General features: G+C 34.4%; 1 protein-coding gene across 4 annotated transcripts in view; it reads left to right on the forward strand.

The window, feature by feature from the left end:
• Positions 1-23,121, forward strand: part of XRCC4 (X-ray repair cross complementing 4) — a 326,468-nt gene that overhangs the window by 14,851 nt on the left and 288,496 nt on the right. For 2 of the 4 annotated variants that reach the window (XM_058275640.2, XM_071208882.1), the window contains exons 2-3: positions 13,381-13,529; positions 20,920-21,095. In XM_058275640.2, the coding sequence (XP_058131623.1) occupies positions 13,391-13,529; positions 20,920-21,095 (315 nt within the window). In that variant the 5' untranslated portion in view covers positions 13,381-13,390. Of the gene's footprint in view, positions 1-3,391; positions 3,471-13,380; positions 13,530-20,919; positions 21,096-23,121 lie in introns of all 4 variants that reach the window. The other 2 variants (XM_058275647.2, XM_058275649.2) reach the window with 2 other exon arrangements.

The raw sequence follows: 23,121 nt of genomic DNA on the forward strand, positions 1-23,121 counted from the left end.
GGGCAAGCAAGATGTCAAGCTTATCTACCCCAGAATTTATTCTAACCTTGTTTTTCAATAGTACATTTGATAGAGTAATTTAATAATGTACTTTGATATATGCCTTCTCTTTATTTGGTTGGAGGTAGGTTCCTTGTTATAATGAAAGTATTTGCTTCAGTTGGCATCTTTCTGAATATCTTGAAAGAATTTTGTATTTTTTATGCATCGTTGGACATTTTTGTACTTTGCCTAGAGTAGAGTATTCATGCAGAGGGAATTGAATTTTTATCATATGCAGTTCACTTATTAATAAAGGTGATTTTTGAGACATTGGAATTGCATTGTTGCTGCTTTTAGTGAATCTACTAGTTTACTGTTGATATTTCATTAACATTTGATTCTTCATTTTCTTTATTCTCCTACTATTTTTGCTTATTTTGGTCCTGAACTTTTTTTACATTAGAAAATGTACCTACTTCATATATCATTTATCTTGTCTTTAAAATGTCTTCCTCACTATTTTTTCTTCTTATTTTATTGATACTTTAACTCTCATTTAGCAAATTATATACTAGTATTTTTATAGAATTGTGTCACAGTCTCATAATTGGATTAAAAGCTTTTAAAGGCCAGGTATCATTACTTTTTTTTTCTCCCAAATCTGCTGAAATTGCAGTCGAGCATAAATTTTGTACATAGTGCTCCCTTAATGAATGTTTGATTGGTAGATGGAGTAGAATTTTTTCAACTGATTTTCTGCAGCTTGTTGTCATTTCATTATTTCAATTTTATGGGAAATTTCGGTTTTGTGCTATGTACCGACTCTGAAACTGACTTACCTTGGAATGATATGTCAACTGAGCTTTCAGAATTTTACATTGTAAAATTAAACTTGTTTCTCTTGCCTGAAGTAGCCTAATTTGTTACTAGACATTACATGAGTTCTTTTGGGGAAGTGTTTGATTAAAAAAATGACTTCTTAAGCTTTCTAAAGTAAGTCACATTTACAGGTTTTTCCTAATGAGAAAATCATTCTTGATATTTTGAGGATTATTGATGACTACACTGTGCTTTATAGTCATGAATTTATGTGATTTGGTGCTATTTCAGAATCCTTTGAAGAAGTCAAGCTATCATTATAGAATTTCGTTTCAAAACTGATGTTAAGGTATAGACAGAAAGGCCACTGATTAATCTCTCTGATTAATAGAACAATGTAAAGAGGCTCTTTTTTAGCTGTGTGACCTTGTTTCACTGCTAACTGCTACAGATTGTGCCACTTTTACAGGCAACTTCCTGTTGTCATATGCACCATTCTGTACTAGAGAAGCACGGCCTCCCAAATTCTGGTACCTTCTTAAAACTGCATCTAGTCTGGGTTAACATCACTGTTTACTTAGTTAAATGCTGTAAAGCCAAAACACAGGAAGGCAGCAGAGTGGTGCTGTTAATAGTATTCCGAAGCTTTCTTTCCTTCATCCTTCACTAGCTGTATATTTCAGCTCCCTGCTGAGTGATTCATTGTGAATAATTCAGCTCAGGGCCTCTTCAGTCAAGAGGTGAAGTTGGCAGCAAGTCTCTCTGAGCATGATTTTCCTGATGTTCTCCCTATATTAGATCTTTCTTGAAATCATAGGGGAATAAGGTTATTGAAAGCTGGCATCCTTGGAAGCTGATCATACCTGCTTTCACGTTTCCTGGGCCTTGGGTGGATGGATGGATTTTGACAGGTATGGATTGGAGTTTAGTATTTCAGGAGAGGGAAAAGCTTGAGCAAAAGTGGTGGGTGCAGAATTCCTCTTGTTTATCCTTTTGGTCTTAACTTTGACCTCACTTGTTCCAGGAAGCCCTTTGTGTCTGGCTCAATCTGGGTGTATCTGATCTTATCATACTGTTTTGTAGCTTGTGCTTATTTGACTTCCTGAGGTCAGAGGATATGTCCATTTTATTCACAGATGTATCCCTCAATACCTAGCATGGTATGTGGCATCAGATAGAATATAAATGATCTAAATATTTGTTTGATTTGTGAGTAGATTCCTGTCCCCTACCCCCTCTTTGGTTCAGTTGTTCACTATTTGGTGGATCAGTATGGAGATACATAAAGGAGTTTACTGTTTGCCTGATTTGTCGTCTTTCAAGTCACTCTGTTTGTGATAGGCCATTTGGGCCTCTTAAGCCAGTGATATTGGAAAGCATCAGATTTGTTAGGTACAGATCCTCTATACTAAGGTCTTAGGATTAAAGGGTTTGGTTCCAAATCCAGTAGAGGTTATAAGCATATGACCATTATTGTTGTTTTAAGACTGTTTTGTTTGGCACATCCAGTATAGTTCTAAAAAATGTAAGCCAACATTTAAAAATTAAGTATCTTTTGTATGTTTTTTGAGTAATCAGAAAGTCTGATCACCAAGAGTCAGCATCAGTAAATACCAGCAATCTGCTGGTGCAGAGCAGCAGTTGCCACACTTATGTGGTCACTTGCAGTCTTCAGTTTGCCACTGCTCCCACCCCTCATGCAATCAGAGCGTATGATCTTAACTCCTGACTTATTCTCCTCTAGAGGCTTTATCACTTGGACTCTTGCTAAAGAAACCTGGGTTTGATTTAAATTTTATCAGGTACAAAATTTCAGTTCAGTGTGAGATTGCATCACCCAAAGATCAGAATTGACCTCTTTCACTTACACCTTGGAACCTCCTGCAGAGGTACTAGAGTTGTCCAGAATATGTTCAAGGATAAGATTGAAAATTCTTAGACTCAGAAATTGAAACATTTCTGAATATTTGAAATAAATAAATACATTGAAATAAATATGTACTTACTTGTCCAGTTAAGAAGGTTATGTATGGGCTGTTTATAACTCTTACTGCTAGTTTGAACTATATCGAATTGCAGTTTTCATAGGTTAAAAATTGTTAAGTATTGGCCATTTCATATGTTTCAACCTCAATATTTTTGAATGGTTGAATTAGGCAGTATCAGCAATTGAGGATGTGTTAGGATTGTTTTTGTTTTTGTTTTCTGGCTTAACTCTTATTTATCTTGTATTCCAATCTTACTCCCTTGTTTGCCATTAGGAAATCAGCAGATAAATGGGTACAATTGGAAATAAATGGTAGGTTTTTGAGTGGGAGGAAAAATATAGTGCAAGTCTTGTTCCTTTCCCCTACAAGTCCTTTTAGTTACATTTCAATTGTAAGCAGCACATTTTTTAAGTAGGAAAGACTGTATATAGGCTTAACTGATGGTGTTTCATAGGAACCCCCTTACTCTTCTAAAATTAAAATATGAGCGGAATCAAAAATTTCAAGGTTAAGAAATTATAAGTACTGTGTTCTCATTAAAAAAAGACTATTGCATAGCTAATCCTATGTTTTGATACTGTTTTATATGTTCTTGTCTTTAGTTCTAAGTGTCATTCTCACTTGAAACTCTGCTATTAGAACTAAAGTCTTCCTGGGACAGTTTAGAAAGTCTCTGAAGTGGTGAGTCTACTCTCATCCTTTTTCACTAAGGTTATTTGTAATTGAGAGTGCTTGTTTGATGAATATGAATGAGGTCATAGTCATGGAACTGCGAGTCCAATTTAAGAGTATTTTGGAGTCTGTGGGAAATTTATTTAGGCATTAGATCATTTTATTGCTCTTTAATATCCATTTCATAGGGTAGAAGAAAAGGGAAGAAGTAAAATTTAAAGGAATTCCTTAAAATAATGATTATTAATGGTGTTTGTAAAATTAACAGAGGAAATGAGCAATAATACGGTATTTGGAAAGGTAGCATCTGACTTTCCATATTCACAGGAGGTAATTGAGAATGGACTATGCCCACAGCAGAGATGCCTTAATTTATGGACTCAGTTCTAATCCTTTATTCCTGGTGTGTCAGATTGTTAACCTAATGTCTTTCTTGAACATCAGTGGTTTATTACAGTTTTCAAACAAGATTATAGCAACAGACTATTAACAGCATGTGCTGTATGCTACTCCTTGTTCTGAGCTCACTTTAGGTATCAACCTACTTTTCTCAACAAGGAGACACTTAAGTGAATTGCTTCATTAGAAACATGCATTTAGCCCTTTTTCATCTGTAAGAACAGCTCGTTGGCATAACTGCAGACTTTTGAACACCTGCAGCCCAAGCAGCTTGAAAAGAAGCCTTAACTTACTGTGAAGGAAAATAAAAGAAGCTCAAGTTCAAAATGGTCCTATCAATGATAGTGTTGTAACTAACTTGCTCTGACCTAAGTGAGTTGGCTTCTGCACTGTGCCTTATCAGCATCCAAAAGGGCATACAAAATTCTTTTTAAACTAATTTAAAAAAGTGTCTTGTTTATTCAGAAGCCAGTGTGAATGGTATTTGTTCACAGTGTAGATCACATCAATTGCATACCAGCCAACAGCTTATTTCTCTTCTAAGAGAGAAGCCAAGTATCAAAGACACAGAGTACTAAAGATAAGTTTCTCAATTCTCAACTGTTCTGAGCTCTCAATAAAGCTACTGATGTACAAATTTGGGGTGGAACTCAACTGTTTCCACCTGCAGTCTTGTCCTGGATTCTTGGCTCTAGATGGGAGAGGTGCTGATACTAGTGTGACCTTTAGTGCCATTAGAAAACAGAACACAGGCTTTCTTAAAGCCCTAATCAGTCATTCTCTCTGAAGAGGACCTCAGACATGCTAATCCCCACCCCATTCTTCAAGTAGTCTTGGGACACAAAATTATGCCCGACTATTCCCATTTACAGGACTGGTGACAACAAAGATCCTTGATTGACTCTTTCTGAATCTTAAAAGACATCCCAAGCCATCATTTTTTCTGTTTTTGTGTTTTCTTAGATATTTGATACATATTGAGAGGATGACCTCAGTAGGTAAAATAAACTGGTTTTAATAGTATGTTATTATGAAATTAAACCTTAATTGATATAACGATAACATTTCCTAGGCTGCTGAGGCACAGAATACTTATAGAATGCTGAGTTGTCAAATTTGAACTATTAATATGGTAAGTACTTTAATGTGGTCAAGGGTAGTAGCCTGAATTTCAAATCTGAGTTTACTAAAATAATAGAATCTTTAAAATAAAGTTATTTAAATTTTGTGAAGTATTTATAATCAGAAAAGTAGATGTTTGAAATGTGAATAAAGATTCAAAGACCTTTATAAAACTAATCGATCCCTCAAGTTATTTATAACACTATTGAGATTAAAATCCTTTCTACTATTTTGAAAATGGAATGAATTACAGGTATCTGGAATATTGAATTTTAAATGAATTTGTCTATAATTAATCCATTGTCAAGTCATTTATTTTAAATATAGTAAAAAGAATAGGGAAGTGGTCTTGGCCCAGTGGATAGGGCATACATCTACCACATGGGAGGTCTGTGGTTCAAACCCCGGGCCTCCTTGACCCGTGTGGAGCTGGCCCACGCGCAGTGCTGATGTGCGCCAGGAGTGCCCTGCCACGCAGGGGTGCCCCCTGCATAGAGGATCCCCACGCGCAAGGAGTGCGCTCCTTAAGGAGAGCTGCCCAGTGGGAAAGGAAGTGCAGCCTGCCCAGGAATGGCGCTGCACACACTGAGAACTGACGATTCCGTGCTGCTAACAACAACAGAAGTGGGCAAAAACAGGAACATTCAGCACATGGACACAGAGAACAGACAACTGGGGGGGGGGGGGACGAAGGAGAGAGAAATAAATAAAATAAAATCTTTAAAAAAAACGGAATAGCAGCGCAATTGTTGTTTTACAGTAACTTAGTTTTTTCCACTTTCACAAAGTTACATTAAAGCTAACAACAGGTATGATTCCTGAGACACATTTAAAAAGAAGTAATCTGTGCGTGTATATAAATTCTATAGAGGCAAACCATTGTTTTCCATAAGTAGTTTTTTTTTTGTTGTTGTTTTTTTAAGATTTATTTTATTTCTCTCCTGTTCCTACCCCCCCTCCCCCGGTTGTCTGTTCTGTGTCCATTTTGCTGCGTGTTCTTCTTTGTCCATGGCACGGGAATCTGTTTCTTTTTTTGTTAGGTCATCTTGTTGTGTCAGCTCTCCATGTGTGCAGCGCCATTTCTGGGCAGGCTGCACTACCTTTCGCCCTGGGCGGCTCTCCTTATGGGGCACACGCCTTGCGCGTGGGGCTCCCCTACACAGGGGAGACCCCTATACGGGGGACACCCTTACATGGAGGACACCTCTGCGTGGCGCGGCACTCCTTGTGCGCATCAGCACTGCCCATGGGCCAGCTCCACACAGGTAAAGGAGGTCCAGGGTTTGAACCGCAGACCTCCCATGTGGTAGACGGATGCCCTAACCACTGGGCCAAGTCCACTTCCCCATAAGTAGTTTCTGTATCCCCCTATCAATATAAAAAAAAATGTTGGTTTTGAACCCCTTAGAATTACATAAGCCTCTGACTATATTATATGTCTTTTTCAATGATTGTTATAGAAAAACAATAGCATATTTTCCAGTAATTTTCAAAATTAAGGATTATACAGCAATGTAATTTATTGTATGTTTTAAAAAGAGTTTTGAGATATTCACATACCATTCAATGTATCCAAAGTGTGCAATAAGTGACTTTTAGTATAATCACAGTGTTGCCCATTTATCACCACAAAAAATTTTAGAACAATTTCATTATTCTAAAAATAAAAACTCTGTATCCCTTACCAATTACTTCTCAATACCTCTATCCTTCACCAGCCCTGCATAACCACTAATCTAATTTGGTCTTTATAAATAGATTTATATTTACATTTTATATCAATGGACTCATACAGTACTTAGTACTTTATGTCTGGTGTCTTTCACTTAACATCATGTGTTTTTTTTTTTTTCCTGATATTAACATCTTGTAATATAGTAAGTATACTCAACATTCAGTTTCAAAGAAAGTCTTATATATGCAATATTACCCATATTCATATTTCACATGCAGTTTTACTAAGCTATACAGTCCTGTTACATTTTTTAGCTTTCCTTTTAGTGATATAACTGACTTAGATTTTCCCTTTCAACCACTGTCATACCATAATAGCACTGCTAGTTACAAACATTGTTATGTTTTCACCTTTTATATTCATTTCCAAAGAGTAACACACAACCTTGCAATTTACTGCATGTTAAGTGTATTGAGTAATTGATCCAAAAGTAAATAGTTACAAGTGGATAAAGCATTTCAGAATTAAGCACATACTAGGCAAAGAAGACCTCAATGTATTTTAAAAAATCAACTAAATAAATATTTTAAAATAATTATATTTTGCAGGGGTTAATATGTAGTCAAACCTTCATATTTAAATATTAATTTTTTTTAACATGGCTAATTGATTGGGCTGTAAGTATTGTTATTTTATAACTTTATCTTTTACTAGTAAAAGAGTAAGTAGTTTCTTCTGGTAGAAATTGGTAGTTGCTTCGAACCAGTGGGGGCGAGTTCTAGGACCTGTGTGAAGGAGCTGGGGTAGGGGACGAGAAAAATGGAGGCAAGACAGGATTCTGATCAAGCCTCGTTTATTGGGGGTAGGGCAGTACAATTTATACTGAGGGAAGGGAACGTGTCCACAGGTGATAGGTTGGTCTTGCGTGTGGCAGACGTCCAGGAAGGGAATTGGCTGAAAGTTTGCTCCGGGTCTGCAGAGTGTCACGCCTTGCGCATGCGTATCACTGTGGTCACCGGAGTTTGTGGCGGGAAGGGGAGAACAAAGAAACAAAGAGGAAGAAGAAGGAGGAAATGGTGGGGCAGGGTTGTGAAATCCGCCATGTTGTTGGAGGTTGTAAATAGGTTTTACAGCGGGTGGCTCCCCACAGTAGTTTTGCTAATTTATCAATTTGGAGAGGTTCTTACCCTTTTACGTAATTTTTATTTCATTCTTAGGAGGTTTTTCTGACTTCCTTGTGCTCTTTAAGGTAGTTCTAACAGTCTATAATTAAGCATTCCCTTCCTCCCCAAAAAGAAGGAGATTTGTAGTTATTTAGCCATGTTTTGTGAAGGGCTAACAAAATGAGTTATTTTTATTATTTTCATCTTCAGTTGTCAATTGAGGAACAATGTTTTATTTAAAAGAACATGACAGTTTCAAATTGAGAAAGCAGATTAAAACCATGAGGTACAAATTTACTCTTTTTTTTTTAAGTAATCTTTTTTTTTTAAAAGATTTATTTATTTATTTAATCCCCCCCCTCCCCTGGTTGTCTGTTTTCTGTGTCTATTTGCTGTGTCTTGTTTCTTTGTCCGTTTCTGTTGTCGTCAGCTGCACGGGAAGTGTGGGCGGCGCCATTCCTGGGCAGGCTGCACTTTCTTTCGCACTGGGTGGCTCTCCTTACGGGTGCACTCCTTGCGCGTGGGGCTTCCCTAAGCGGGGGACACCCCTGCATGGCACGGCACTCCTTGCGCGCATCAGCACTGCGCACGGGCCAGCTCCACACGGGTCAAGGAGGCCCGGGGTTTGAACTGCGGACCTCCCATGTGGTAGGCGGACACCCTAACTACTGGGCCAAGTCCATTTCCCCAAATTTACTCTTAACAATTATTAATCAATTTACTTTCTTATTACATATTGGTCATGAAAATTTGAAGCAATTCAACTCCCCAACCCCCCTAAAAAGAGTGTAAAGAATATATTTTTTAACTTATATGGAATCATCTAATTAAAGAGATTCATGCTATGTGATTAAAGAATAATCTCTTTAGTTTTTTTTTTTCTTTTTAGGTTCTGGGGATTGAACCTGGGGCCTTATACATACAAAGCAGGCACTCAACTCCTGAGCTACACCTGCTCCCCTTCTCTTTAGTTTTTGATCTATAAAATTTGTACTTTGTTCCTGATTTTGACTTTTTACAATGCTTTTTCTTCCATACTTGTAATTTTTATGGCATTACATTAGTTTTATTTCTTAGTTTTTGCAGTTTGAGTATCTCCAAAGTGTACATGGTGAAAGCATATTCTGGTATTAGAAAAAATATAGTTAATTGGTTTGAACTAAATAATATGTGTCATACCACAGTCTATTTAGTTTGAGGTCAATCTTGACAAGATTCTAGAGTGAATTACTAGAAGGAGGACTTTTGAATTCTTGGAAAAGAATCTATGATCAATGAGAATGGAATCACTAAGAAAAAGTTTTAGTCTTAGTTTATTTCTTTTTGTTATAGTATTACTGTCTGGTAGAACTGGCCGAGGTTTTGCCAGAGACTACTGATATCCTTGTGACTATGGTAGATATATAAACAGTACACCCATATGGTATTGGAAGATCAGTGTCTGTTAATGGGAAGATCAGTGTCTGTTACAGACTTCTTTCTAATGGCAGGCTACAGAGTCTGTGCATGTGCTTGTCCTCAACATTTTGGATCAATAATTTGAATCTTTAGAAGAGAGATTTGTTAAATTTTTAAATGACAAGGTCAGGGAGAGGTTATAAATGTATTAAATCATAGAAACAGAATCACTATTCAGTATAATCTTGACAAACAAATATAAAATATGAAATTGCACCCCTGCAAGAAACCAAAAAACAACAAAAACTACAAACACAGGATGGAGTAAATGTGACTGAGCAAAACAGCTTATGTTGAGAGACATAGGTTTAGTTTATATTAAACTGATATAGAAGTCTGGAAATTGATGTAGCTGCCAAAACCAAACAGAATACCCCTAACACACCCGCTACTCTCACTACCACTAAAAACCATAATAAAAACTGAATATGATCTTTCTTTACTTTATCAAAGTGTATTGTTTACGAGAAGGAAATAGTTATTGTCTATTTTTTATTGCCTATGCAGCCAAACTAGATGATCAGTTCGGGGTCTGTGGGATATATTTAAAGTAGCAGAGATTAGTATAGTAAATTTTGAGGAGAATAATCACAATAGTAAGGTTATGAAAAATCATGTTTTATAAGAAATGTTTCAGTTAGCTGTGGGTTAGCCTCAAGAAAAAACCAGACATATGTAAGAGGATTTAGACTTAATCTATATGGTCTCACTGGTATAACTTGGACAACTGGTGGAATCCATGGGTGAGAATTTTGAGATAAACTTAAATAAATAACAAGAACAAATATTTGTGGAACAGTCCTTTGGCCCGGGCACAGCAATTTTGAAATTGCAAGTGTGAGTGTCCAGCTAACAGTTAGCAATAAAGTATTTAGAGATGAGATTTGAAAATTTCTTTTTTGTAGCTTGATCAAGAATCTAGACTGACTTATTTTGTTTCTCACATGTCTCATATGATTGCAGAACCTGAACCTGCTTAACTACCATTTGATAGGGTATTGGAAACCAAAGTCTTAATTTTGTTATAGAGTAGCCTTGCAAGTTTCTTATCAGTCAGTGCTTATCACAAGGCATCAGCTTCCTCCTCACACCTTTCTCCTTCTAACCCTGAAAACCTTAGAATTCAATCTCTTGGAGCCTTGGTTTTTCTTAACTTCAGCCCTACTAGACAAACTTCCCAGTGATGGGCAAAGTGCTGTGGAGTCCTTTCACCACCACCTACTAGTGTAATCTTGGATATTGTGTATCACATCTGTTCTTTTGTTCATATAATGTTATTCATATAATGTCGTTCGTAATAGCATTTACCCTTAAGGGGTTCTGGTAAAGGTTAAAGAAATAATGTGTGTCAGTGTACTTCACAGTTAATTTATGGTACCCAGTGGATTAGTATTTAGTCACTAAGAATGATAGGTATGAAAACTGTACCCCTGTGGAAAAAAATGGACGTTTTCCAGATATATATGGAAATATATTCCAAATAGATTCAATGTATTCCAAATAAAATATATTTAAAATGGAATGTGAAATTATATCTATGTTGAGATCTGGGGGGGGGGGGGAAATGGCCATACAGACAATTTGGTGGGTGAGGTTAGAGTTTAGTTTTAGTTTTTTTAAAATCTAGAATTCTGTTGTTTGTTCCACTAATTATAAAGTTCTTGTTAAATTACAAAGTATTTAATAGGTGGATGATGATGATTGTTTTAAGTCTGACTCGTTTAGCCCTCATTTCCAATACTACTTTGTATACTACTGGTTCTTTTACTTTCAATTATGTGGAGCCAAAAATGTAACCACATTTTATGATGAAATACATAGCCAATTATTCTCATGTACATTTTGGGCAAGATAATTATTGGGTCTTTTTTTTTTTTTTCCATTGCTCCTGTGGAATAGTGCGTTTATGTAAATAGTTTTACTTCTGAGTATGCAATTCTGACAGGTTCTATTGATTTTTAAAGGATAATTAACTATCAATGAATATTTGACTTGAATATCAATTAAACAAAGCCTTCAAAGATGTTTTGTAAGATAATATAGCAGGACTAGTACATATAACCTAAACAGTCTTCTCAGTTATCTGAAACTAGTTTTACTAAGAATTTTATCTTTTTTGTAGGTTTGTGATTTTTCTGTCAAGCTCAGAGGTTCAAAAGTGAATATAAACAAAGTTTTTACTTAGGGAAAGAATTTTTTTTTCTTTTAGTTTATAAAATTTGTGTCACACATTTTTTTTTTTGGTAGTAGCTTTGTAAAACCATTGCATTTTGATTAAGTTAATTAAATGCAGAGTTTTAATTTGACAAATCTATTTTTAACTTGTATATTGTTAGGATAAGAGAAATAGAATCTACAAGGTCATTTATGTTACCTACAGATTTAAAGAAGGTATATATTTTAACATATGGTGATTTAAAATTTTGATTTGTGCTTAAAATGCAATGTTTTATACCTGAGTAAATATTCTAGCAATTTACCTTAGAAAGTGTTTGTTGTGAAGTGGCAATATCTGATTCTCTCTTATTTATGGTTTCTCAACTCATTAAGGCCATTATTTTCTAGGTTCTGGTTTTTTAACTTTGTGATAGCAATAATAGTAATATCTTAAGATTTGTTCAGAGCTGAATATATGTCAACACTTTACATATATTAATTTATTCATTCCTTGCTATTATCTTTAAGGATCCAACTTTCAGGGGCAGACTTAAGCTCATAGAAGGTGAGGTACAAAACGTGGTTGACAGTTTATTAGATTGTAAACCAAAGCATTGGACTAAATAGCCCAGTAACCATAACCACTCTTCTCTCCAGCCATACATAAGTATGTACAGAAGACTGTTTTGTAAATCTGAAATCAGAACGAGGGAGTTAATTCGATCATTCAAAAGTAACTGGCAAATACCTAAAAAATGTAGCAAAAGAGGTACAAGACTTCTGCTCTTAAAATTAAAACAATATTGAGAGAAATAAGACCTAAATAATTGGGAAACATATCATCTTGCAGATTTGAAGACTTAATATTGGAAAGATATCAGATCTCTACAAATTATCCAGTCAGAATACAAGTAGATGCTTTTGTAGAATTTGATAGGCTGATTCCAAAATTCATATGGAAATACAAAGGGTTAAGATTAATCAAGCAATTTTGAATAAAAGCAAAGCTGGAGGACTTACTGTATCAATTATTAAGATTTTAGTATAACACTACAGTAATTAAGATACTGTAGGATTGGCATATGGATAGACAAATTAACTAATGGGAATCTAATGAAGACTCTAGAAACAGACCCTCACATATACAGTCTGGGATAGTAATGTTCTGATTCTTGATCCAGGTGTTGCTTTCATGGGTTTGTTCAATTTATGAAATTCATCAAGTTGTAATTTATTATGTATGGACTTTTCTACTTATATATATCACACTTCAAAGTTTTGCAAATGCAGAAAAGGTTTATTGGCCTCAGGCTGTAATAGTTCAATATAACTTACCTCCATTACAGGAGTGCTCCTGTCTCAGTGGACAGAGTGTTTGAGTCACCAGTCCTGGGCAATCCCTTCTTAGGGTAAAACATATTTGAATACTGCCAACTCTTGTGTTTGAGATTTTCCTTTTCAGTGCTTTGTGCTTAATCTTCCTTTTCATTTCATGCATTCTTTCACTAGTTAAAGATTAAGACACTTGATCAAATTTATTCTAACTAATTACATGAGTCTTGAAATTATTCCCATATCATTCACAAATTCTCATGATCACTTCTTTTGGTCATTTGTAATCTACATTTGTTGTAGAGAAAGAGGTTGTTGACTCTTAGGGAAAAGAAAAGGTAAAATTTACTCATAATAGTAATTTTTATTCAGGTACATGACTCAGGCAAATCTCTACCCATTTATGGATCTCTGCTTATTCTCATCTGTAAAAATTTTGAATCAGTATTGAACAAAACTATGACTTAGGACAGTGGTTGACTAGCTTTACTATAAAGTTTTTGGTTTTACTTATTTCCTGATTTCCTTGGTATTTTGAAGAGCTTACAAAAACATAACTATTTGCTAGTTACAGTTTTCTTGCAAAAATACTAATTTTATTCTTCTTTAACAGGAGACCAGAAATGGAGAGAAAAATAATCAGAATCTGTCTTGCTTCTGAACCCAACATAATTCATTTTCTACAGGTATCTTGGGAGAAGACACTAGGTTCTGGTTTTGTTATTACACTTACTGATGGTCAGTCTGCATGGACAGGGACAGGTAATATTAAAAGTAATTATCTTAAAAGTAAAAGTTTAAAAATGTGCTATTTCATTTGTGGATGATACTAAAAATTAAAATGCTTCTTTAATAGATATTGGGTAAAATTAATGTGATAACTTTTGCCTGTTATTGCTATCTAATTTATATACAGATTTGTAATATTTAATGCCATTTTCTAAATTCATTTTAATGGAAGATAGGGAAAAAAGCATATGGCCCGGAATATTCTGGTTATCATTTGAGTCTTGTGCTTGGACTTTGTCAAAGTTTTTAAAAACATAAATAGAGCTGTTTGCCTGTATCTCTTATTAACATCCCACAGAAATATCAGGAGACAGAATGAGAGGATGGTTGGGCCCGTGGTTTGTGTTGACTTAGGAAGAGTCTTTTAACTTTGTGTACTTATATTGTTTGAATAATTTTCCTTTGAGCATATACTACATTTGTAATCAAAACAAAACAGAACTTAGACTTCACACCAAAAGCATGAGCAACAAAAGAAAAAAGAGGAAATGGGATATAATGAATATTGAAAACTTTTGTGCATTGAAGAACTTTGTCGAGAAATTATCAAGAAAGTAAAAAAAACAATACAGTAGAAGAAAATATATGGAAACCATATATATAGAATATATAAAGAAATCCTATAACTCAACAACAAAAAGACAAATAATCCCATTAAAAAATAGGAAAAAGATTTAAATGGACATTTCTCCAAAGGATATAAAAATGGCAATAAACACATAAAAAGATACTCAGTGTCATTAACCATCAGGGAAATGCAAACCAAACTACAATGAGATAACATTTCCCATCCACTGGAATGGTTAATATTAAAAAACATAATATAACAGTGTTGGAGAGGATGTGGAGAAATAGGAACCCTCAAACACTGTTTTCTAGAGTGAGGTGCAGGTCCCTGCATGGCAAAGCAGCACACCAAAGAGATGATGATGCAACCAAATAGAAAAAAAAAAAAGGCAATGGTGCAATAGGGATTACATATTTAAAAAAAACATAGAACTCATGCCTAAAAATTTGTAATTTAGTTTTAAATCCATTTATGGGATTTTACTATTATTTTATGAAATATAGTTTTGATTTTTTAAAAATCTTTTTTAAAAAATCATAATCTTTTAAGAGCTATGGTCCTAAATTGTTTATGGAACTTGGCAGTTATAAAGTTAGAAAATTTAGACTTATGTTTTACTCATATCTTAGAAGATTTATTTTATTTCTTTCTATCCCCTCATTGTTTGCACTTGTTGTCTGCTCTCTGTATATGGTCGTTGTGTGCTGGTCCTCTTTTTTAGGAGGTACTAAGAACTGAACTTGGGACCATCCCATGTGGAAGGAAGGCACCTAATTGCTTGATCCACCTCAGCCCCTGCTTGTTCTGTCTCTCATTGTGTTTCCTCATTGTGTCTCTTGCGTCATCTATTGCATCAGCTCACTGTGCCAGCCTGTCACTTCAGCTTGCTGTCTTGCTTGTCTTCTTTCGGAGGCACCAGGAACTGAACCCAGGACTTCTCATGTGGTAGCGGGGCGCCCAACTGCTTAAGCCACATCCACTTCCCAATTGAAAGTTTAAAAAAACTATACAATTCTGTGACAGTCATTCCTTGAGTTATATTGTCAATGATGTTTTAGGTAAAATAATTTTGTCATGTTAATTTACATACTAGTCATGTATTTTATTGACTATTGAAATATTTCCCTAAAATTTGTTAAATTATATAGAATTATTTATATAATTTTTATAATTACAATACATTGTGAAATTCTTTCTCTGTTTTAAAATTTTGTTTATACCACACAATCCAAACTGAATTTATACTTGCAAATGTTTTTTTAATGTGTCTTTCGTGACAGTGGACAAGGAATGTTGATATAAGGATTACTGTAAAGTAAAGAAAATGTAAAGATAATGTTTGCAATACTTATGTTATATAGTTAAGCTGTAAATTTCTATGTAAGAGAAATCGATTGAATAGGTTGTTGGTCAGTTATTGCAGTGCAGAGGTGGAGGAAGATTTGTCAGGTTAGTCCCATGTATGGTGGTGAAGCTGCAGCCAGATAAAAATAGCCCTTGCATTAGGGTGATGGAATATGTACGGCTAGAGACCAGAGCAATGTGTTAATCTGGGTCTTCCGGGAAAGAAGAGTAATTCCAATAGCACAGTCCAGGTGGTTGGTTATAGAGTGAAGTGGTTGCTTGTATGTTAGGGATACTATATAAATTAGATATTTAAAGTTGACAAATAGAGTATTCAGTATAATAAGGATTTATGGTCAGGCAGATTACCTTGAGGTGCTTCAAGAGCCTTAATTATCAAAGAAAGAGTTTCAGGTTTTCTTCTAGTCCATAAATCTCATTAATCAAGACAAGGGATAATATGTATAAAATTTTTTATTATTAAACATTGGAAAAAAAGATATTCTGATTAATTCTTTAATCTTAAGCTAACAAATATGTTAAATTTGCATTTATGGAACATTATGTTTTATAAAATGTGCTGGCAGTTGTTCTTATTAATATATATATTGTTTTATGAGATTTTGCCTTGAGGGCAAGGAACATGTGTTTTATTAAGTTTTATTAATCACTCTATATAAGAATCTAGACCAGCAACTAGCACATGTATGACTCAATATTTTTTTTAAGAAAAGAATGAAAAGGTGGCCTACTTATGTAGAGCTAGTTAGAAAAAAAAAGAAAATGGATCATTTTGTTTTAGAGTTAACGTGTTTTTGAATGAAAACTCCAGTTTCACATTTATTTATATTTGACATTGATCATAAATGCAGTGCATTCTACCTATTAATTTCATAGCTGTGGAATTTAGTGTGACAAACATGTGATATTAAATGTCAGTATGCTCACATTTTACCTTTCTGTACTGGACAAGTTTTCAAACAGAAAATTTTACAATGTCCTTTTTTGGTCATTTTATTATCAGAAATATCTAATAAAGTTTTTAAAACTTGTATACATTTTATGCCTTTCATTATTGATTTCTATTTTCTCGTTTTAAATTTCAGGGGCAAAATTTGAAACCAAATTATGTAACTTTGATTCCATGTTTAGTTAAGGTTCATTAAGTAAATATAATTTGGCACTTTCCCATTAGACAATAACGTGATTATGAACATTAAATCAATTAAATAATTGAAACATGAATATAAATTTCCTTTACCTCATCCTGTGATTTTGTTTTTTTTTTTAAAATAACTTTTTGATTGCTGTAACCTTCAGTTTGGTTGATTTTTTTCTCTTTCCATTTGAATGAACTGAAAAGGATGTGGGGTTCTTATAATTTTACCACATTAAATACACTGATTTCCATTAGCAATGTTTTATCTAATGAATGTTCTTTACATTTAATTATAATGTGGTTGATCATCATTTAACATTATGCAGGGTTAAGTCACAAAATTAATGGCTTTTATAAGAATTGCTACTGGCAGTTTGAAACTTACACCCCTATCTCTGGAGTAAAGTTTGCTGGAGAGATAATTATTTTATTATCAAATAATGAGGTTCACTTATATTTGTCATAAACATAGACATTTTATAGAAATTATGTGACAGCTCAGTAGAAAAAGGATTTTAAATAAATGAAGTAGTAGAGTGATTCTCTGATGAGAAACCATCAAGACCCCTAATGAGATGATAAAGCTGTATGTGTTCTGAGCTCAGACACAAACTTTGGATGTGATCATGGGGAAAATGCATAGTTTTTTGGTTAGTTATACATAGGCATCCAAAGAAAAGAGTCTTCTTACTTACATATTTATCTACTCACAAATTTTATTAGAGTGACACTTTCTTGACTCCTACTTGTTGGGGAACAGTTTTCCTGGTTTTTGTTTACACTGGTGTACTCAGCTCTTGTAACCATCAGATATATCTTTGTTGAGTTTTATCATTTATATTGCTTTTATACCTGATCACTGAAGTTGTTGGATGCTTATGGCTATACTTCCTTCAGATGTTATTATAACAAAATTTAAAACTGGAGAACAAGTTGTTTTTCCAAGATTGAGATTCTCAATAAAGAGCCAAATTTTCACATTGGGGTTTTTTCTTTTTTTAATTAAAATTTTTTTTTATTAATGTCATTCATACATGAACATACATAAACAATAAGTGTGTAGTAAAAGTTTTGAATTTTACAAAACAAACATGCATAACATCATACAGAGGTCCGTACATTACCTCACCACTAATACCCTGCATTGTTGTGAAACATGTTACAAACTATGAAATAATATCATCAAAATATTACTATTAATTATAGTCCATATCCCACATATTTTTAAAAATAACTTTATTTCAACTTAAAAAAAATAGATAAAAGGCGACTTAACAAATTATGGAAGTGATACTTTAAAAATCCTGTCCATCGGGAAGCAGATGTGGCTTAAGTGATTGGGCTTCCATCTACCAAATGGGAGGGCCCAGTTTCAATCCCTGGGGCCTTCTGGTAAACGTGTGTCCACACAGCAAGCCATGCAGCAAGATGATGATGCAACAAAAAGATGAAGGGGAGAGTCAAGCAAGATGCAGCAGAAATCAGGAACTAACAAGGTGCAAGTGACAGGGACCCTCTCTCCACATCGGAGGTCCCCAGGATTGAATCCCGGTGAATCCTAGAGGAGAAAATAAGAAGAGAAGACGAAGAGAAACAGACACAAATCACAGAGAAAATGGACAGATTGTAGCAAAAACAGCAGAGTGGCAGGGGGAGAGGAGAGGGGGGGAGAAAAGAAATCCTGTCCAGGCACATCTATGTTATTTAATTCCCCAAACTCGACTGTAATTGTAAATAACTGTAATTATTCCTTAAATGGAAAGCATTTGTCTTCATATTTTTATTTTATTTTTCCAGAAGAACCAATAGGTATTTGAAAGGCCAATAGATTTGATAGTGATTATCATCTTAATTATGCATGTGCTTCAGAGAGAAAATATGTGAAGTTATACTTTAGAAGCTATAAAATCACATAGGAATATGAGGTATTTTTATTCTTACCTGTCTTCAAAAGATGTGTTCTATTTCATCATCAGAAATTATCATCAAAGACTGATCATGCAAAATATATAGATTTCCTTTCTCATTGCCTGTCATAGGATTTCCAAACACTTGATAGCACATAGACCAGAGTGTTTGAAAAAAGTATGTTATATTTTCAGGATTCTTTAATCAAGATTTCCTTGCATTCTCTAACATTTCATTTAAGGTGTTCTTTAAAATTATGTTAGGAAAGTAATATATCCATGTCCCATGTCTCTGCCTCTTCTCAAAACAAAACTACCATAGAGACAGAAGTATGAATCTCAGTGTCACATCTACCTACTCCACGATCCTAGACCATCACTTGATCTTGCTCATCCTCAGTTTTCTCATTTGTGATATTAAAATACCTGCCTTTCAGTTATGAGGAATAAAAATCATTAAATGTAATTTGTAAATATGAAAATATAGAACTGTATGGGTCTTTCATCATTGTGACAAACACGCATAACATCATACAGAGGTCCCATATATTACCCCACCACTAATACCCTGCAGAAAATTAATGTTAGATTAAATCTTGAAATTTAAAAAACACATACATAATTGCTGTTGACTGTAAGGAATGGAAATCCTCAGGTACTATGTATGAAGAGATAGCTGAAAGCTGAAGTGACACATGAGAGCTAAAGCTGAACTGTAAGTTTATGGAATGTCTGAACTAATTATATGTCTAAACAAAGGGCTGCAACTGTAATGCTAAGGGGAGCATAATGTTGAGGCTGTAGGCCTATCTTAAGGAAATAGAGCTAAACTCCTTATAAAGAAAGAAGCCTGGAAGGGCTATCCTGTTGATGAAATATCTTAACAACAACAACAACAGCAACAACAACAGCAACAAAACTGCTTTCTGGCCAGGAGATGCAGTGTAGACTCAGACTAGTTACTGAAGGTTCTCAGTGAATAAATGCCCCAATGAAAATCCAGAACCTCTATTATAGTATGTGTTGGGAAGGGGTCTGAACTGTTTGCCTTAAGTGTTTTAACCAAGAAAAAAACTAACTTTCAAAACTGGTTCAGAACTGATAAATCCTGTAGAGACTCTAAGAAATGCAAACCAGCAATCTTTATTTAAGATGATCTTTACTACGCAGGGCACTTGATACTGTGACTGGAGGTGAGCCTTGGTCAAACATTACTGAGCATAAAAGTAAAAAAAAACCCCAGCAGAACAAGAATGTGTCAGCAACTAGAAGAAACAGAATACTCCAGGAGCTACTCATAAAGACTGTTCTGAAAGAGATGTTAAATATGTTTAAAACATTCAACTATTTAAAGGCAGGATAGGGTAAGAACAGGATATTATGAAAAAGGAACAATGAGAATGCCTAGAATTGAAACTATAATTGAAATAAAAATCTCAATAGATGAGTAAAATATCTGCTTAAATACACTCAGAAGAAAGAATTGGAAGCCAGATCTGTAGTATAATGTGTACAAAAGAGAAGGCACTTAATAAATATTGCCTTCCCTTTTCTTCCTCATCACCTCCCTTCACACTTAATGACATAAGAATGAACCCAATTTTAGTTTAATTTGACTCTGCTCATATAAGGGAGAAATATAGACGGATTTCTTTTAAAATTGAGATAAGAAAGAAATATGTGGGAAACGGACTTTGGCCCAGTGGTTAGGGCGTCCGTCTACCACATGGGAGGCCCGTGGTTCAAGCCCCGGGCCTCCTTGACCCGTGTGGAGCTGGCCCATGCGCAGTGCTGATGCGCGCAAGGAGTGCCGCGCCACGCAGGGGTGTCCCCCACCCCGTAAGGAGAGCCGCCCAGCGCGAAGGAGGGAGCAGCCTGCCGAGGAATGGCGCCGCCTGCACTTCCCGTGCCGCTGACAACAACAGAAGCGGACAAAGAAACAAGACGCAGCAAAAAGACACAGAAAACAGACAGCCGGGGGAGGGAAGGGGAATTAAATAAATAAAAATAAATCTTTTAAAAAAAAAAAAAAAGAAAGAAATATGTTGTGAAATACTGAGCTTATTAATCATTATAGGATATTTATTTGGCTAAGACTTAGAAACAGGTACGCAAAATGGTAGTTTCTGTAGTAATTTACAATGCATGTATTTTATTTGAAGTTAGAGAAAAAATTCCAGGATTCTAATGCTTTTCATGTGACATTTAAGATTAAATTAGTGGTTAAAAGCACAATAAATTGAAAATGCATGGTATGGGTTGATTTCACTCTTGGTTTAGATTTTCTGTTCATAAATAATACATTAGTAGCAACAGGTAAACAAATATTTTCTCATGTTTATACATTTATTTTTCATTTCAAAAATTTTTTCATGTTCCCCATAGTTTCTGAATTAGAAATTTGCCAAGAAGCTGATGACATGGCAATGGAAAAAGAGAAGTATGTTGATGAACTGAGAAAAGCATTGGTGTTGGGAGCAGGACCAGCTGATGCATACAAGTTTAATTTTTCTAAGGAGTCTTGTCATTTCTCCTTTGAGAAAAACCTGAAAAATGTTTCAGTAAGTAAAACTGTCCACAATGTTTTAAGTGGTAAAATGTTAGAGTCCTTATTGAGGAATTAAGTTTAATATGTAAGTAACTAACATATTGTTTCCAGAATACCTCAGAAATAAAAGCTTGACAAATGATTAGTTTCTAAGTTGGAAGCATGCTTCACAGCTTAAGTCATCAAATGCTTTATATCAATGTGTTGTGAACAATAATTGTTGGAAAATGTATTTAGTTTTTAACACTTTTTTAGAAATCGTAAGTATTATAGAGATAATTAGATGATTGAACATTTTTTAAAAAGCTGGGTCAGAAGTTTTATATAATAATAAATAATAAATATATGAAATAAATTTGGGGAATAAATAATAAATAAATGAAATAAATTTGGGGAATAAATAATAAATAAATGAGGGGAAATTCTGATTTTAAGAAAGAAAATAATTTGTTTCCTTTGAATATTAAATAACTGGCTTATGTTCTTTATTAGAATGTTTTTGAAATTACAAAATGATATAGTAATTTAAATGTAGTAAAATATTTACTAATTAGGAAATAATGACACAATATCATAAGTGTTAAAAATATTAGAATAGAAAGAAATAATTTTCAGCTAAATCCTTCCCAAGCTTATTTGCTGTATAGGCAAGGATATCTGCTATTTGTTCTGCTCAGTGTTTGCACCAATTCAGATCAAGGCTGGTGCTATATTTATTAAAATTCTCATATTTACTATTTGTATATTTTGGCCATGTTGATGGGCTAATTAAGGAATGAATTTATTTTTTGCCTGTGGTTTATCAATCACTTAAGAAATTTAGAGTCGAAGAAAGGGAGGGGAAATCTTTACCACATTAAGGTTAGAGAAAGATTTTGACAATTTATGCTGGAGCTAAATTAAATTAAAAAAATGTTTTTTTTTTTTTCAAGAAAAGCCTTTAATTCAGAATAGTTACAGAGATTTCACAAATTACAGAAATATTTGAAGAAACAAGAAGTCATTATTTGCAAATATATTTATTTTATAGACAATATGGAGAGACTGGCTTTAGGAATTCTATTTATAAAGCACCTACTTTTTCTAATTAGCTATCAAATTTATGTCAGTTTCAATATGTTGAGATCCTTACAATGATAATTTTAAGTAGGTTAAATAAAATAATTTGAACAGGCCACTAAAATTTTATTTCCATGGCCCAACCTCAATCAGACGATACTATAAACTATAGAACTGCTGACTGTTTCTTCTAATATTTTAAAGCAGATCGTTGGCAAATTGGGAGTAATGCCACTTTCACTTCAACAAACATTTGCACGTAATGACTAACCTTATTTAATGTAGCTGGTTTCTGGTTTTCATCTCTTTTGTGTATGCTGATGCATACCATAAAAAATCCCAATTTTGTGAGGTACCTTTTAGAAACCTGAAAGGCTTTTTGTGTCTTCACTGTGGTGAAAAGGGAGCTTGGTACACTAGGCATGGATGGAGTATTTGCCATGTGTGACAATGTATCTGGTTTTTCTGCTTCTGTGAAAAAAAAAGAACTTTAAATGCTTATAACTCTTGTGTTTCTACAATTGACTTGTCTTGTATTGGCAGCAAAGAATATGACAATAATCCTGAAAGATCTTTTTTGTACCACCCTTAAACTAATCAGCTTCATCAAAGCCAAGGCCTTGAACCTTTTCAGCAGGATTTCTTGAGAAATGAAAACAGAATAAAGGATTCCCTGTAGTGTAAATGGGTGTTGGTTCCCTGAAGACATGTCTTAAAGTAGGGGCTCTTTTTTTTTTTTTTTTTTTTTTTTTAATTTTTTTATTTTTTATTGACTTTGTAATAATATTACATTAAAAATATATATGTGAGGTCCCATTCAACCCCACCCCCCCACCCCCCCTCTCCCCCCCCCAACAACACTCGTTCCCATCATCATGACACATCCATTGGATTTGGTAAGTACATCTTTGGGCACCTCTGCACCTCATATACATTGGTTCACATCATGGCCCATACTCTCCTCTATTCCATCAAGTGGG

This window comes from Dasypus novemcinctus, chromosome 2 (assembly GCF_030445035.2).
Source record: "Dasypus novemcinctus isolate mDasNov1 chromosome 2, mDasNov1.1.hap2, whole genome shotgun sequence".
Classification (NCBI taxonomy): Eukaryota; Metazoa; Chordata; class Mammalia; order Cingulata; family Dasypodidae; genus Dasypus; species Dasypus novemcinctus.